Source organism: Engystomops pustulosus, chromosome 8, assembly GCF_040894005.1.
Source record: "Engystomops pustulosus chromosome 8, aEngPut4.maternal, whole genome shotgun sequence".
In the NCBI taxonomy this organism is placed as follows: Eukaryota; Metazoa; Chordata; class Amphibia; order Anura; family Leptodactylidae; genus Engystomops; species Engystomops pustulosus.
The window spans coordinates 90,057,966-90,075,613 of NC_092418.1; the positions used below are offsets into that span (position 1 = coordinate 90,057,966).

The following is a 17,648-nucleotide window of genomic DNA, read 5'->3' on the forward strand; positions in this document are numbered from 1 at the left end:
TCCCTGTATTGTGACATCACTGTGTGTATTATCCCTGTACTGTGACATCACTGTGTGTATTGTCCCTGTACTGTGACATCACTGTGTGTATTGTCCCTGTACTGTGACATCATTGTGTGTATTATCCATGTATTGTGACATCACTGTGTGTATTATCCCTGTATTGTGACATCACTGTGTGTATTATCCCTGTACTGTGACATCACTGTGTGCATTATCCCTGTACTGTGACATCACTGTGTGTATTGTCCTTGTACTGTGACATCACTGTGTGTATTATCCCTGTATTGTGACATCACTGTGTGTATTATCCCTGTACTGTGACATCACTGTGTGTATTATCTCTGTACTGTGACATCACTGTGTGTATTATCCCTGTACTGTGACATCACTGTGTGTATTATCCCTGTATTGTGACATCACTGTGTGTATTATCCCTGTACTGTGACATCACTGTGTGTATTATCCCTGTACTGCGATATCTTTTTCTGTGTACTGTGACCATGATAACTGTACTGTGACTTCACCCCGTCTTATGACTTCATAGTGCTTATTATACATTCGCTGTGACCTCTTTGTGACTGTTATTGTTGTGCAGAAATATGCAAGTGTATTATGTGTTACAGTATTATGACATTGCTGTGTTTCCTACCAGGTAACATGACATTACCATATTTTCCCCTGTGCTGTGACATCATTGATGTTTATTATCTCACCTCTGAATATAGAATTTCATTTCGTACAATGTTCAATAATTTTTTTAAAAAATGTTGGAATTCTCGTACATATAGTAAGAATATAGCACTGTATGTATCGTAATATGTATATAAATATGCGCTTTACAAGATTCTGCAGAATCATGTAATGTATTTACATATCCACTATACAGGGCTCTCCAAAACGATGAAGCCACAAGAATTTTTGAAAAATATGATAAATTCATGGAACTTTTAGATGTCCACGATAAGGAAACATTCAACAATTGGTCCGAAAATCTATGTGACGTCTGTGAATCGCATTTGAACCAACCTATACTAAAATGCGGTGATGATGGGCTGTATGAAACTAACTTCAACCCAATGGTAGCTTTATATTTTACTTTTTTGGATTATATTGGAGTAGAGTTTTAGCTAAAATAGGACCTGATGTTTTAGAGTATTAACAGATCACTTATTATCTCAATAAATACAGATTTATCAAAGTGATGGAGACTAAAGGACATCTACCACCAGGATGAAAGACTGTATGCAAATAAGTCTGCGGGGCTCCAGGCTTCATTAATATCTGGACTCATCTGGCCTATTTGCATACAGTCCTTCCTCCTGGTGATAGATGCCCTTTAAATGGGTTCTCTTGTCATAGCAAGTTAGGTCCTATCCACCGGTCACCTGGAGTGCAGCATGGATACAATGGAGACCCTGAGAATGGAGAATGGAAACCCTGAGACCCCTCTCCACTGAGACCCCATGGATCAGCAAGTTAAGCTGTATCCTGAGGATAGGGTGTAGCTTGATAAGACTGGAGAAGCCCTTTAAGGTTATGAACATATGTCATTTTGCTAATACATGTCATCCTATGCAACCCCTTCCCCTTGTAAGCGGGAGGAGGAGCGAGCATCGTAAACAGCCAGTGATTGGCTTCTGCCGATGTTCAAGGCATTTCCCCAGTAAAATAACTATGGACAGTTACATCATTGAGGATCTCCATGGTGGTACGCTCAGCAGAGGTCGGGGATGGATGCAATACAGTAGGATCCGTCCACCATAGGCTATTATGACCTCCAATGAGCGTGTACATCACTCAGGAGGATGCAGGATGATGTAGTGTAGTTTAGTGTGTTTTCCATCAGGGGTTTCCTGCTGGATGCAACATAAACTGTGTAGAGCTTTCCTGGTGTAAATGCAGAACATATCCAAAAACCAAGATTTTAATGTAGCCTAAGGAGTTCTAGTTCAATCCTAGTTCATTATTATTTTTTTACATGTATTCATAATAGTAGTTATAAAACAGAGAGAGATACTTTACAATGGCCAGGTTGTCTAGATATTCAAAATGAAATACTATCCTTAATTCACATAATTTTGAAGTGGAAAAGACGATGAATCCAGCAACCAGGCAAAAGTAGATGCGGAAGTTCGTAATAAAAAGTGAAGTTTATTTCATCTTTTAAAATGGTTTAAAACAGGTACCATATTGAAAAAAACTCACGCGTTTCAAACCAATTCTAGTTCTCAGTCATAGTCTGACTTTTTATTACGAACTTTCGCATCTACTTTTGCCTGGTTGCTCGATTCATCGTTTTTTCCACTTCAATATGCACTGATCCGGCTCAGTTTGTCCGTGCACCAGCACACAAATTAGTGGCTACAAGGAAAGGGTCAACTGAAATCATCTTTTTTTCTTTTTCACATAATTTTGTTTAATTGCTTTGCATTAAGAACAGAAAAAAATCTAAGTTTTTGGTATTTTAACACTTGAAACAGGCTTATTATTTGATGTTTCACTTGTTGTTTCTATAATTCTATGTTCAACAACAGACATAGCTATAAAAGGGCAGATCATTGGGAAATTGAAAAGTAATTCTAGGAAGCTTAGAATTCTCCCTAGACAATGCTGTGGTTACTTATCGGGTAATTTAGGTGCTGGTAGAGCCCCTTCACAGTCAAGGGTTAAAGGGTTATTGGAGAAAACAACATACTAGCCTATTTTATTTTACAAAGAATATGGCAAAAATTTAGTATTTTTTGTTTTTCATCATTAGTTAGCTGCTGTTCTCCGAGAAGTGAAATATCTTCAGTTCCTGAAATTTTCAGATATCCCCACAATGGCCAAAGATTTGTACTTGAAAAGGAAGCAGCTTCAAAAGGTACCATAGCAAAATGTCTTTTAATTGTTGTTCTTTACACTAGGCTGTCACACAGGAAAAATGACCTACTGTATATTTGTTTGCCTTTCTTTGAATTTTGACCCTTCATTTGCTATGTATGCTTCATGTGGATCAGACCATGTCCAGAAAATTGCATAGAAAAACTGCAGGCAATGGGGGTTATTTGTCGTTGGTTTTCCTGGGCTCTTTTGGCATAAAAAAGGCCTCAAATAGTTGCATTGAGGTTTTTTCATAGTTACTCCAGTCCCTGCTGGTCTATATGCTGGGACTTTTTATGCATTTTGAGAATTTTTGGGGACTTTTTGAAAAAGAATCCCAGACAAAAAATAGACCATAATAACATTTATTAAAGGACCAAAGCCACTTTAATGAATCTGATATGCAGCAGAGCTCCAATAATAGACAAAGAGCTGGTGTAATGATAAATAACCCTCAATATGCCTATAAAATCAAGTGACAAGTGATTTTGCACATAATACTATTATCCATTTTATTTCAATTTCTCACTTAAAAAATGTACCGCATATACTCGAGTATAAGCCAAGTTTTTCAGCACAAAAAATGTGCTGAAAAACCTCACCTCGGCTTATACTCGAGTTAAGAAAACACACAAACAGCGTGCTCACCTTACGATGCCCCCCAGCAGGTCCTCTATACAGCGATGCTTCCCCATTGGCTCCGTGTCCCTGTGCCGACCATCACTGGGATCGTGACGTCAGCCGCTCGCTGACATTCTACTATGTGCGAGCATCGCTGTATAGAAGAGGACCTGTCGGGAAGGGGGGCTTCGGAAGGGTGAGTACACTGTTTGTTTTTTTCCTACAGGCATTATATTGGGGACAGGTGCTGCAGGCTATATACTGAGGGGCAGGGGCTGGCTGGCTATATACTACAGGGGGTGGCAGGCTATACACTACAGGGGCTGGCAGGCTATATATTTCAGGGGGCTGGCAGGCTATATACTACAGGGGCTGGCAGGCTATATACTAGAGAGGCTGGCAGGCTATATACTAAAGGGGCTGGCAGGCTATATACTACAGGGGCGGGCAGGCCATTCACCATAGGGTGCTGGCAGGCTATACACTACAGGGGGCTGGCAGGCTATACACTACAGGGGGCTGGCAGGCTATACACTACAGGGGGCTGGCAGGCTATACACTACAGGGGGCTGGCAGGCTATACACTACATGGGGCTGGCAGGCTATATACTACAGGGGTCTTGCTGGCTATATACTGGGGGGGCTGTGACCAATGCATTTCCCACCCTTGGCTTATACTCAAGTCCAATTTTTGTGTTAAAAATACGGGTCTCGGGTTATACTCGGGTCAGCTTATACTCGAGTATATATATGGTAATTAAGTTCACAAGAAAGTTTACATATTGATTAAAGATAATACATAACGTTTCTACAATAAGATCCCAATATTGACCTTGAAAGTCTTAGGTAAAAGTATGGATTCTGTATATGGATTTACCAAATTCTGTTGGAACATGTGTCATCACTGCTATAATGTGCAACTGGAACATGTGCGCCTGCCCATTGCCGAACCCCCTCCCCATTTTGGCATGCCGCTTCACTCCCACCAGAAATTGCCACTTTGCTTATAACCCCCCTATCCCCCTGAAGTAAATAATTTGTGATTTATGTAGTTTTTCATCTAACTCATTTTGGGACCTTTTTTTTAACTAGCACACCGGAAACCTTGACCTCATATGTCAATGGTTCAATAGGATTCTAAAGACCATCTTACCTGTGGAAAAGGAACTTATACAAGAAGAGCTGCAGCAGGTTTATGAGAAGCTAGAGCCAGCACTCACTCTCCTAACATGGTACTCACCAGATTTGGATGGTTACATAGTAGAAACCCGAGAACTTGTGTATAATATGGACTGCCGCATTCTTAAGGCCAAACACAACGTAGAAACCATGCAAAACTTAATGAACAAGATAAGTGAAAATTATTTAATTGCAAATAAAAATGGAAGAAACTATTTCATTCAAGGCCTCCGAAACAAGGAGAAAATGACCAAACACTACAGCATTGCTGAGGACGTGGGGCAGAAGATTCAAGAACTTCTGATGGTATTTTACTTATTATTGAGGTGTTTTTTTCTATGATGTATATATGTAGAGCGTTACCACTGCTACACTATATATTAATACAAGCTGGCTCAAAGTGGGGTTTACAACTTAAAGGCAATCTACCATCAAAATCCATCATGATAAACTAGGGACACTTACTCATAGATCCAGGCACCGTGACTGTGGTAATCTAGATAATTAGATTATCACAGTCACTGTGGCTGGATCTATAAGTAAGTGTCCCTGGTTTATATATAAATGTGTTATCCATTTCCTCCTTCCTTCTAAAACCAACTTTGAAAGGGATGCTAATGTTCCTGAGGGGGTCACCCTAGCCCTTCTGTGATCTGGCTTTACAGGCTGTTACACTGTCTCACCTTCCCCCGTTTCCATAGTCCACCTGCAGCGAGCACTTTCTGCTGTAATCTCAGTGCCGATGGAGCAGAGGGGGGAGGGTGAGACATTGGGGCAGATTTACTTACCCAGTCCTGTCGTGATCCCGCGGTGCATTGTCCGACGAGGATTCGGGTCTGACGCAATTCACTAAGCTCGTGATTCCAATTTTCCTTCCTTCCGCACTGAGGTCAGCCAGAGCTCACCTTCTTCTTCACGGTGCATGTGAGTGCTTGATCTTGCGACACAATTTCGTTAAATTCCGCGGTTTGTCCGAATCCGTCGGGTTGTCCGATTTCTGTCGCGTGCAAGTCGGCGCCGTTGTACCACAAACCCGGGGGAATTCGGCGCAAAACAGAAACCAGACGGAATCGCGGTCGGCGGGCCCTTAGTAAATGATCCCTATTATCTGCAAAACCAGATTATAGAGGGGCCAAGGTAGCCCCTCAGGCTTACTATCATAATTTTGAAAGTTGATTTTAGAAGATGGGAAGCTGTGGACAACAAATTTAAGAAAGTTTGGTCATAGTATGAGTTCAGTCATCGGTGAGTAAGTGCCCTTGTTTATCATGCTTGATTTTGATTGTAGATTTCCTTTAATGTTGGTTATACCCGTGTCTCAACATGCCTGGTCTGTCAAAATATAAAGATAATACTGCCATATTGTGAATGCTGCAAAGAAAAGAAAAATTGCTGCATTTCTCTGTTTTGCCACCCAAGATTTTATTATTTTCCAAGGAATAAAAGAACAAACTGAACATATACAGGACTTTTACCGATGTGTTTATGTGTGTGGTCTAGACAAGGGTATTGTCTTATATGATGGCAGTGGGTGCGCTCGATACACACTATGTAAGCACAGTTTGTGGAAGATTTTCTTAGCCTGTGCACTTAACATCTGCATTACTTTTACAGAGCAATCAGCAGTTGTTCCGAGCAGAACTGCACTCGGATAAATGGAAGGCATACACTGAGTACATAGACCGCATGATTTTAGAAGGATTGCACCAGGCAGTGAAGTGTTCTCTCCAGTACCTGATCGATAACACTGAACCATCACTTAAAAATCTGCCTTTGTTTAAAGTGGAACTTTACCTTGATGGAAGTGAGATGATCTTTGCACCTTCCTTGGACCTTGACGCCAATGGCAATTTCTGTAACATCATAGAGGGCTTACTCATGGACACTTTTCGAATAGCATCCTTTATACCGCGTGTTGCGGTGCATCTTGGGAAAAGTACTTACCAGGTATTTATGGCAATGTACATACAAAGTAGTCAGCATAAGGAGTCTACGGCTTTAGAGCTGTAAAACTTGTGATTTTTACAGATTGATTTGGTTTTAATATTTGCATCTTAAGCAAATAAGGAGTTCAGAGCTCCCTACCTTGACTTCAGTGCTAAACTCTCCACCTCCCTGACCTTATACAACCAATTTACATCTCACTTTAAAATTGATTTTCTGGATGATGCCACCGCACTGGCCCATGAAAGAACCATGATCTGGAAGGTGCTCAGCTGCTTGACAACATACTGGAAGTGGTTTATTAGGTCTGCTGACAGGTTTCCTTTAAGACAAGGGCAACAATATAACATCTCTTTCCCTGATATGTCCGTTTCTTACGTTACAAGCTGAGTTAATAGTTTTTTTAATCCTTTTTGGAACTAGCCTAAATCATAATGACATTTTTTCTTGTATAATTTTTTCTCTTGTTACTTTTTTGTATATTTTGTGTATATTTGTATGTCAAAAATCCGGAAATATGCCCGGCACAAAGCAAGGGTATTAACATCACATCTGGGACTCGGAAATGAGATACGGATCCCAAATACATTGATATGCATGGGGCACAATACAAATAAAAACCCAATCATCTGGCCATCTATCCATGTTTTTTGGTGGAGTGTGGCATATAGAACAGCCTTTATTATTCTTGTAGAAGGTATTTTCACATCCACACCGCTGCCAGCAGTATGTAAAGCATAAAATGCTAATTTCATTCAAAGTAGACCGTTTCAGCTTAAAATGTGGTCAGCATTGGTTATGATTGAACACTTCACCACTCTGAAAATTGAATAGTATTTTTTTTTTTCCTTCTTTTCTTTGTAGAGACATTTCTACATTTTCACTCTTTATTGGGGGAAAAAAATAATCACAGTCTTTCATATATCGCTCATTTTTATGTCTTGCATGTAGCTCGATGTTGATGAGATGGAGGAGTTGAAAGAAATGCATGGAGAAATTATGAGAAGGGTGCACTCGACCATTGTTAATGTGAAAGAGTATCAGAGACACTTTAAAAAGTACAGCTATTTGTGGACGGATGATAAAACTGAATTCATGAAGCAGTTCCTCCAGTACGGCCGCTTTCTTAGCGCCGAGGAGATGGAATTGTATGCAGATTATGAACTGCAGGAATGTTCGCCGCAGTTAGAACACTTCAAGAAACAGGTAAAGCGCCGCAGAAACAAAATGACTCAATTTCAATTGTCATCCAGTGGAAAATATTATGGCGTCTCGCTGATATACACGGGTAACCGCCGCCCTGAAGCTGAACATCATCTCTCTGTTTTAACTGGAAAACCATCATATACCAAAATGTATATAACCCCTGTTCTTCTGAGTAATTGGCATTAAATGAAGAAGAACAGAGTGAAAAATAGTAAGATGAATGATGTGGAAGACATTTTAACCTCTGTTCCAGGAGAACTGTTTGCTACTGTTCATTGTCTCCATAAAGCGAAAATTTATAGGGTTATGTAGAGATATGGAGGGGGCTTGTTTAAAGGGAAAGATCTAGAGTAGGGTGCAGATTCTAAGGAATTCCATTGTTCTTCAGCAAGAAGAATGTATGTATCATTGAATCATATGGATTACTGATAGGGCAGTTGTGTAGTCAGGGAAAGGCTTGGGGGTTATCCACAGAAGGGCTGTCAGATTGAAACGCATGCTAGAGTACAATAGCAACCCAAGTTACAGTATGATAGGATAGCAGAGTCAGGAGCTAGGGGTCTGATCACCATGTAGTATACATGTTGAAAGAGTATCTGGTTCTACTTTTTCCGCCCTACTTTTTAGGGCACATCAGAGCTCCAAAAATATTTATGATTTCCATTAATAGGAATATGACTTAAAGGGGGTCCTTAAAAAGCCTAAGAGCAGGGGCTTCACTAGGAGAAGCTGGGCCCCACAGCAGACCCCTGAATGGGGCCCCCTTACCCCTTCAGAAAATATACATATTTGTATGCTCCCATATTTATACACGTTTACACACATTTATACACTTATAAGTCCACATCTAAGCACTGATAAATACATTTATACACTTACACAGGTCTGTCCCAGTAGCTGATGACCCCATGGGGGTAGTACATGGCAGGAATTAGAGATGAGAGATCCATATTTCTGTCGTTCAGCTGTCCCCTCCCTCTACCCCAACATTTCTAAGCATCCTATTTATGCTGTGTACTGTGTAGATGTGCACTGTTATATACATATTATACTGAACAATGTGCAGCATAAAATGCATATAATGGTGCACATCCTCCATTCTTTAATGTGTCAGGTTGGATGCTGGGGCCCTCTGACACTGCGGGCCCCATAGTAGCAGGTATGGATTCTACCACTGTAGTTTCTCCTTCCCATACAAATGACTAGTGCTAGAAAAAATATATAATATTGGGGGCCTGATACAGTTTTTGCATGGGGACCCAGCATCTTCATGTTACGCCTCTACCCATGCAAATTAGGTTTAAAGTCCCAAACAGACATGAAAAAATGGAGTTCCTCTATTAGGAATTTTAGTGAGCCAAATTAGATTTGACTCCAGAAAGTAGAGTGTGATTTTATGAGCCCTCATAGAAACAATCTAATATAATCGGGTAACTCATTATAATTGTTCAGAGGTTCTGCATACACCAGAACATAAAATGTTGACATACCATCCGCAATCCCTCAGATTCCATGTGTTTGGGGTTATTATTAAGTGTTGATTTGTTATATTTCATCAGATCAGCGTTTATGAGTCCCTTTATGATGAAGTTAGGGAGTTTGAAGATGAACGGACATTTAATGGGTGGCTGCTCGTAGATATGAAGCCTTTCAAAATCTCTCTGATGAATGTTGTGAAGAGATGGAGTTGGATGTTTAAGGACCACTTGTTAACAAATGTAACAAGCAGGTAACTTCGCTGTTTCTTTTGGACTTAAAACAGTTCTCTGAAACCACAATGTTTTAGTGGAATCCAGTTAAACTAAAAGACAATTGCCAATTACAATTATGGTTCATATATAAAACCCCTTAGATGACATCATACCGGTACCTTCAAGTATACAACTACTGGCATCCTTGACCTCACATAGGTTAAAAAGACTTTGGCCTCAGTTCTTACATTTTAATTATTAATTTTTTTTTGTAATACTGAAAAATAAGAATGACTTATTTTTACCTTTAATGTTTAGCATCAATGAACTTATTGAATTTATTGATCATACTGCGAAAGGCTTCTCCAAGAAAGGGGAAGGAGAGGACCACGATGCGCTTGTGGAAATTATGGGTCATCTAATGGCTATTCGGGATAGATCTTCAACTGAGGAACATTTCCGATATCTTAAGTCTACAGCTGATCTGCTCCGAACCTATGGACAGCAATTACCGGACCATATCTATACACAGCTACAGGTGAGAACATGAATCGTTCAGGTAACTTTTACTTTTCCATTAAACAAATCAATACAGAATAGCAACTTTTCAGGATTTAGTCCTATCCGGTTCTTAGGCCTCATGTACACGACCGTATGGTCTTTTGTGTTCTGTATATACAGCTGTATACTGGCTGTAAATATGGGATCTATTGCATCCATTTTTATACGGTTGTGTGCATGGGGCCTTAGTTTGAAACATGTAGTGGTTTCTGCGGATTTTATAGCTTTGGAAATACAGGCAGTCCCTGGGTTACTTACAAGATAGGTTCTCTTGGTTAGTACTTAAGGCAGTGATGGCGAACCTTTTAGAGACGGAGTGCCCAAACTACAACCAAGACCCACTTATTTATCGCAAAGTGCCAGCACAGAAATTTTATTTGCGATTTACTCCCTGCTCTGTCACATCTTTCATTCATATCAGCACCCTGAGGACACCAATAAAGCAGAAAATAGAAGAAATTTGGAAGATCATTGTAGCTTCCCTCCAGGGTCCCATAAACTGGAAGGATTGTCAGGGCCGGAGCAGGAGCTACAATGATAATCCAGATCTGTCCACACCTTCCCACTCCTCCAGTAGTCCAGGTAGTCCTGTCACTTTAAAATATCTTTGTGCACAGCAAGACCTAGGCTGTCCGGGACTGCAGGAAGATACCTGGAGTCCTCTCTGGTGATGGCCTGGGTGCCCACTGAAAGGGCTCTGAGTGCCACCTCTGGCACCCGTGCCATAGGTTCGCCACCACTGACTTAAGGTGTATATTATTTGTATGTAAGTCGCAATTGTTATATTTTATAATTGTAGCTCCAGACAAATTTTTTTTTTTCCCAGTAACAATTGGACTTTCAAACTTTTTTGAAGTCCCAAATCGCCCATTTAGATACCTTTGTACCTGCTATAAAAATCGCCTTTATGCTAACACTGAGGTACATCGGACCCATCTCTGGCGCAGTAATTCAATGAAGCAGGCATGCCATAGACCATGAAGGCGTCCTGACAGTATGTTGACACCTCCAGGGAAGAGAAGGAGATGGCGAGCATCGTGGGAACGGAGGAATGAGAGTACAATTTTATTATTTTGGGGGCTGTATATAGTTATAGGGGACTGTATATAGTTATTATAGAGGGTGTATATAGTTATAGGGGGGCTGCATATATATATCATAGGGGGTGTGTATAGTTATGGGGGGCTGTAGATAGTTATTATAGGGGGCCTGTAGATAGTTATTATAGGGGGCCTGTATATAGTTATTATAGGGGGCTGTATATAGTTATTATAGGGGCTGTATATAGTTATAGTTATGTGTGTGGGGCGGCTGTACATATTTATTACTAGCAACATTTACTTTTATGAAAAAAAATTGGGGAAGGGCCCTCACCAGTCTGCACCCAGGGCCTCCCCCATCCTTAATCCAGCCCTAATAGTACTATATATAACACTGGACACAACAGGGATCACAAATATTTAGCTGAATTCCAGATTGGGAGCTGTACCCACTGAGGATTCTCAAAGATGGGACATTTAGAGGGGGTTGTCCCTAACAGAAAAGCTATGACAACAATTAGTATGATACTGTATAAGTTACTGTAACAGAAGGGACCTTCCATTCTAAAGTAAGATGTGGGCAGGGGAAATGAAAAATTAGAAAATGAGATGCATACATTTTGGTTAATAGTTTTTCACCATAAACATGTTATTATGATCAGTGGGCAACATTGCAATATATGGGAAGCCTCCTGAACAGCTCTTTAATCGCTCATAGAAATTACAGACATTTGTTAATTGTACGTACTGATACACTGTCACATAAATAGTCATTTTCTCTTAGTGTCAATCCTACCCTGAAATAAAAATTAAATCTTTCAAGATGCATTGACTACACAGAAGCCTGAAATCATTCATATTCTCAGTGTGATCCAAAGTGTATTTATTCAAAATACCCCTTTCTTCCATCTCGTGCTCGTCTCACGCGTTTCGCTTGTATTTTAAGTTGGTGACAATACATTCAACACTTTTAAAATGTCACTTTTTTTTTTTCCCCTTTTCTTTTTTTCCATCATGAAACATGATGGACAAATTTCAAATGATATGGAAACCAGCTAAGCGGAAAATCCACATGTAATACAAGCATTAAAATTCCCTCGCTAAATATCCCAACCCATGGGCACAAACACTAGCTCGCCCCGGAGAGGAGAAGAATACCTCGTTAGGAGTCGGGGTTATTTTACTAATTATTTCAAATTGCTTCAAATTGTATGGGCTCAATTTTACTACTGAGTTAAGCCTTGTGTAAAGCTTTTTTTTTTTTTGCAGAAAGAAGGGAAGGTTTTTGATGTCTAATTTCTTAGCAGATATACGGACCTATGCTGTGCGGCTAACTTAGTGACTGACCTTTGAAACTGATTACTTGCTTTTGAATTGAAATCTCTGTTATAGCGATTAAATGCCTCCCGTGAAAACATGTTTCACTATGGAAATATTCTTTCAAAAGGCTGAATTTTCCCGGATGGCGATTCCCTGCCTTTCCTCTGCACAATTGCGCTGTCTCATTTGTATTCACCTTCAATTGAATGCCAAATGCAAATCACGAAAGGTATAGGCTAGAAACGTCAGTTATAGTAAGAAAATAAAATAAACGTTATTTGGGTGTAGGTGTTCTGCGTGTTCATGTTGTGGATCATATAGTAGAATAACATTTCTAATACTATAGCTTTGTTGTGTTGCTCAACCGAAGCGTTGGAGTGCTGGCTATTGTTTTGTTGTAATACTTTAGCAAGTTATCAAACTGTATAAGAGGACATTCACACGATCGCCATAGCCATAGATGGCTATGGCGCCCAGGCTCGGTACGGTGAACATGTGTGCTAACCGTTCTGAGCCTTGGCGGCAAAAAAGATAGGGCATGCTCTATATTTGCCCGTAAGAACAATGGAGGGGTCACCCCTCCAGCGCGCCACCGAGCAACCGAGCCCGAGAGGCTTAGGGCGCCCATAAAGCTTCATTTTTTCATATGAGAAGACTAGTACTATAAACTATACATGATAGTCGGGGGCCTGGCACAGACTTTGCACCGGAGCCCATCAACTTCAAGTTACGCCATTGTCCATAGCCTAAATTATACAGTCTTGTATTCAATCATTATTGAAAAGATGTAAGGGTCTTTTGAGATGGGATGAAACATAACTCTAAGGGGCATATTTATCAGGACCTCTGCGCAACGCCAGTGGCCAGTGGCGGAAGCCTCTTGATGTATCCCGCTGAGAATATGCACGAGCGCCAGCGTATGATAAATATGCCCCTTTATATAAAATACATGGAGAAGAGGAGCATAACTCTATATGGCCACCACCAAGAGCTTTTCTTCTATTCTATGTAAACTGCTTCAGAATTGTGTGCCAGGGGCTTGTACAAAGTATATGTGGTCCCTGTGAGATTAATACCTGTCTTAGCTGCGCAAATCTTGAAAACGGCGAACAGTCCAATGAAAGTGTGATCCGCGACCCTTAATAGATAAGCCCCAATGTGAAGCACTCCCCTTAAAGTGAGTGCACCAGAAAAAAAAGCATTCAGTGGCGCCACATTCTTGAAGACAGAGTCAGATTTCATGAATCTGTTACCCGCTTCACATCAGTGAGGCAAACTTCACATAGTAATATTAAATCTGGGCCTGTGCCGGTGCTCACCACACCGTGACCGCGTGCCATAGACTTCTATTCTGGCCAATATTTGTGCTATTTATGCTGCAGTATTTCTAGATTATTTGACACTGTGGAGGACCCAGAAGATATGTGCGTTAAAACGTTCTGGCACCCTTTGTACTGCTCCGACAGATGCACCGTTTTTTTTTTGGTGCACCTTTAACATGGGCCCTGCGACACACTTCTGTCAGACTTTACATGATAAATATGGCGCACGGTACGAGGGTACACCAGAAGACCCCTTTCAGGGAAGAAATTTGTGTCTCATGAAGAATAGTGCAGCCACGCCACAAAATGGTTGTGTGTGACACAAATCTGTCTCGGACACTTCTTAAATGCCTGTGGAAGCAGTTTGCACTGGAAAGAACATGCAAAGTCTGACAGAAAACTGGAGCAAGCACCTTAGTATGTAATACTCAATTTCACCTGTGGAGGCACTGCAGGGAAGTTAAATACTTTAAAGGGGTTGGTCACTTTACCTCATGTTTTTTGTAATGTGTGTGTACGTGCGGGGGGGGGGGGATATTGGGTAATTTACCAATATATATCTATTAAATTTTCTGCTTTTCTTGATATGTAAGTGAAGCCTCCTGTCTTTTACCTCATCAGTCAGACATTCCTGACCATAAAATGGCCACAGATGGAGGGTCATGTGATCTTTATCTGTCCATGATCAATCACCCTGCCAAGACCTTATGATAGTATTCATGAATATAAGGTCCTGGCAGGGCGATTGTTCATGGACAGATAAGATCACATGACCCTCCATCTGCGGCCATTTTATGGAGAGGAATGTCTGGCTGGTCAGGTAAAATACAGGAGGCTTCACTTTACATATGAAAAAAGCAGAGCAGAACTTTCAATAGATGTATATTGGTAAATTACCTCATATGTCTGCCCACACTTACACCACATTACAAAAACAAGAGGTAAACTGGCCAATCCCTTTAATATGCTTAAAATATTGTACAAAGGGGATATCCTTTTTTAACACATGAGCCATTACCAGTCAGATCATATAGAACTGGTAAGTAAATGTAGTAGTCATTTTTTTATTTAATTAAATTCTACTAACTGTAAAATGATAAAAGCTTGTAATTCTTTGCCAAATATTTTAAATGCACAAAACCTAAATAGATATTTTCATTGTGCACTTCCACTGGAAATGTAAAGCGAAACAGAATAAAAAATATGAATTTACACATCTTTAAAGGAAACGCAAAAAAATTTTTGTAGATGAAGTCTGTAAATGTTTTCTAAAGGCCCTAAAAGTGTCTCCTGCTCAGGACCTTCTACAAGCCACAACGGTTTTATGCTGTATCGTGTCTTGTTTTTTTTTTGCAGGACGAATTTTTGTTTTTTAAAGCACCATTTTGGGTTTTATATGTCCTCCTGATGAATAGTGTTCTGTATATTTAGAAAATGTAAATCTGAGGGTTTTCTATAAAAAAATTAGCTGCATTTATTTTGGAATCTAAATAACTTTTTATTTTTGTGTCAGTATGAATACAGCAATGCCAAATCATCACCGGGAAAAGCTCCAATCCCGAGTGTTTCACCCCTAAGCCACCAAACTCAAACATGGATGATGATGTCTAAACAGGTGCAGAGAAAGTGATCTCCCTCTGCCATTCATCGGCCCAATACAGTTGCAATTGCATGGTGTCCATGGCATCTCATGGCATCCCGGGTCTCCTGAAGGATCTCAGGGCCGTCGGTGATAATGTTCTATTTAGGCCATGCCTAATAGATGCCTGTCACTAGGTGAAGTGATCTCCTGGGACAAAGTAATAAAAAAGTTATTTTAAAAAAATCTATAAAGTTTAATAAAGGAACCATCCACCCCTTAAAAAATATAAATACACACCTTTTGTATTAACACCCGGGCTATAAAATTCAAATAATATTTATTCTATACAAGAAAAAAATCTAAAAAACATTAAAGGCAAAACATTCCAAAATTGCTGCATATTGCAGCGAACACCCACTGGTAACAGATTGTGACATCATCGAAGAGCGGCGATCTGTTGCTAAGGCAGCCTCGATTTGCACATGGCAGCACATAATAGGGGTCATTTACTAAGGGCCCGATTCGCGTTTTTCTGACGTGTTACCCGAATATTTCCGATTTGCGCCGATTTTCCCTGTATTGCCCCGGGTTTTGGGCGCACACAATCGGATTGTGGCGCATCGGCGCCGGCATGCACACAACAGAAATGGGGGGGCATGGCTGAACGAAAACCCGACGGATTCCGAAAAACCGGTGCATTTAAAAAAAAATAAAATTGTTGCTCGGCACGCACTTATCTTCACTCAGCCCGGCTCGGCGTACTCCAGTGCGTTCCGGGGAACTTCAGCGCAGCAGCGACATCTGGTGGACGGCGGAGGAACTACCTTAGTGAATCTCCAGAAGACCCAAATCCACCGCAGAGATCGCGAATGCGCCGGGTAAGTAAATCTGCCCCAATGTGTAAAATCTTCACTGTTCTGTACTGTAGTATGGCAGTATATGGTAGGGTCAATCTGACAACCTAGGGGTTAAGTACTCAAGGGGGTCTGAAAAATAGTAAAAATACATTTTAAAAATAGGGAAAAAAAAAGACCCCCATTCCCTAGAACTGATATAAATATAAATAAACAGTAAAAATCCTAAATCATATTAGGTATCGCCATATCCAAAAATGCAGGATCTATCAAAATATAATAACGGTTATTCCCGGCACTTAAGGGAAAATAGTGCCCAAAGTAAAAAAATGCCCTTTTTTTGCCATTTTGCTAAATATGAAAAATTCTATAAAAAGTGATCAGTCCTAAAAATGATAGCATTGAAAACCTTATCAAAAGTCTCAAAAAAATGACACCACCCACAGCTCTGTACACCGAAGTATGAAAAAGTTATTAGCATCAGTAGATGGCAAAATGATTCCAATATACAAGCAAAACAAACAAGATCAGCGATCTCACATGAACCTTTAATATCAGAGGGGATTTTGCTTTTTTATTATTTTATATTGAGAGTTTATGTACATATACTAAATATGTTACATAAAATACAGGACATGTTCATAAATTAAACCATATTAAATGTTTTTTTGTGTTCAGTATATTACATTAATGCTATATTATTTTTGTAATTTATGAATGAAATTGAGATGGAAAGTGAAATACAGGCGGTCCCCTACTTAAGGACACCCGACTTACAGACGACCCGTAGTTAAAGCTGACTCCTCTGCCCACTGTGACCTCTGGTGAAGTATCTGGATGTTACTATAGTCCCAGACTGTAATGATCAGCTGTAAGGTGTCTGTAATGAAGCTTTATTGATAATTCTTGGTCCAATTACAGCAAAAATTTTGAAACTCCAATTGTCACTGGGACAAAAGAAAAAAATTGGTCTAGTACTTCAATTATAAAATATACAGCTTCGACTTACATACAAATTCAACTTAAGAACAAACCTCCGGACCCTAATTTGTATGTAACCTGGGGACTGCCTGTATTAACATTTGGGATTTTTTTCATACTGAAATTTAATTCAACTTTTTATTTTGTTTTAAATATAAATGTCCATAACTTGAACTGTCTCTGTCCTTAACTAGATAATTAATATTTTAAGAAAGAGGGGAAAAGTGTAGGTCACTTCCTGTAATAGGAATCATGTCAGTTTCAATATGGTTATTAGATGCATGGTGGTTAGTTATAGATCTTTACAGAAAGTGCATTGTACAACGATAATGCACTCTGCCGCGATTCACTAAGATCCTGCGCCCGATATCCTGCATGTGCCGCTTCCCCGCTCAGGTCCGCCGGAGTTCACCTTCTTCTTCCCGGTGTATGTATGTGCATTGTCTTGCGACACAATTTGAAAATTAAATCCCGCGCTCAAT

The 17,648-nt window shown here is 40.1% G+C and overlaps 1 protein-coding gene across 1 annotated transcript in view; it reads left to right on the forward strand.

Moving 5' to 3' along the window:
- The first annotated feature begins 895 nt into the window (after positions 1–895).
- Positions 896–17,648, forward strand: part of LOC140075597 (dynein axonemal heavy chain 11-like) — a 222,770-nt gene continuing 206,017 nt past the window's right edge. The window contains exons 1-7 of the mRNA XM_072121698.1: positions 896–1,082; positions 2,762–2,866; positions 4,579–4,971; positions 6,280–6,612; positions 7,561–7,815; positions 9,375–9,544; positions 9,825–10,044. Coding sequence (XP_071977799.1) covers positions 942–1,082; positions 2,762–2,866; positions 4,579–4,971; positions 6,280–6,612; positions 7,561–7,815; positions 9,375–9,544; positions 9,825–10,044 — 1,617 coding nt within the window. The 5' untranslated portion in view covers positions 896–941. The remainder of the gene's footprint in view (positions 1,083–2,761; positions 2,867–4,578; positions 4,972–6,279; positions 6,613–7,560; positions 7,816–9,374; positions 9,545–9,824; positions 10,045–17,648) is intronic.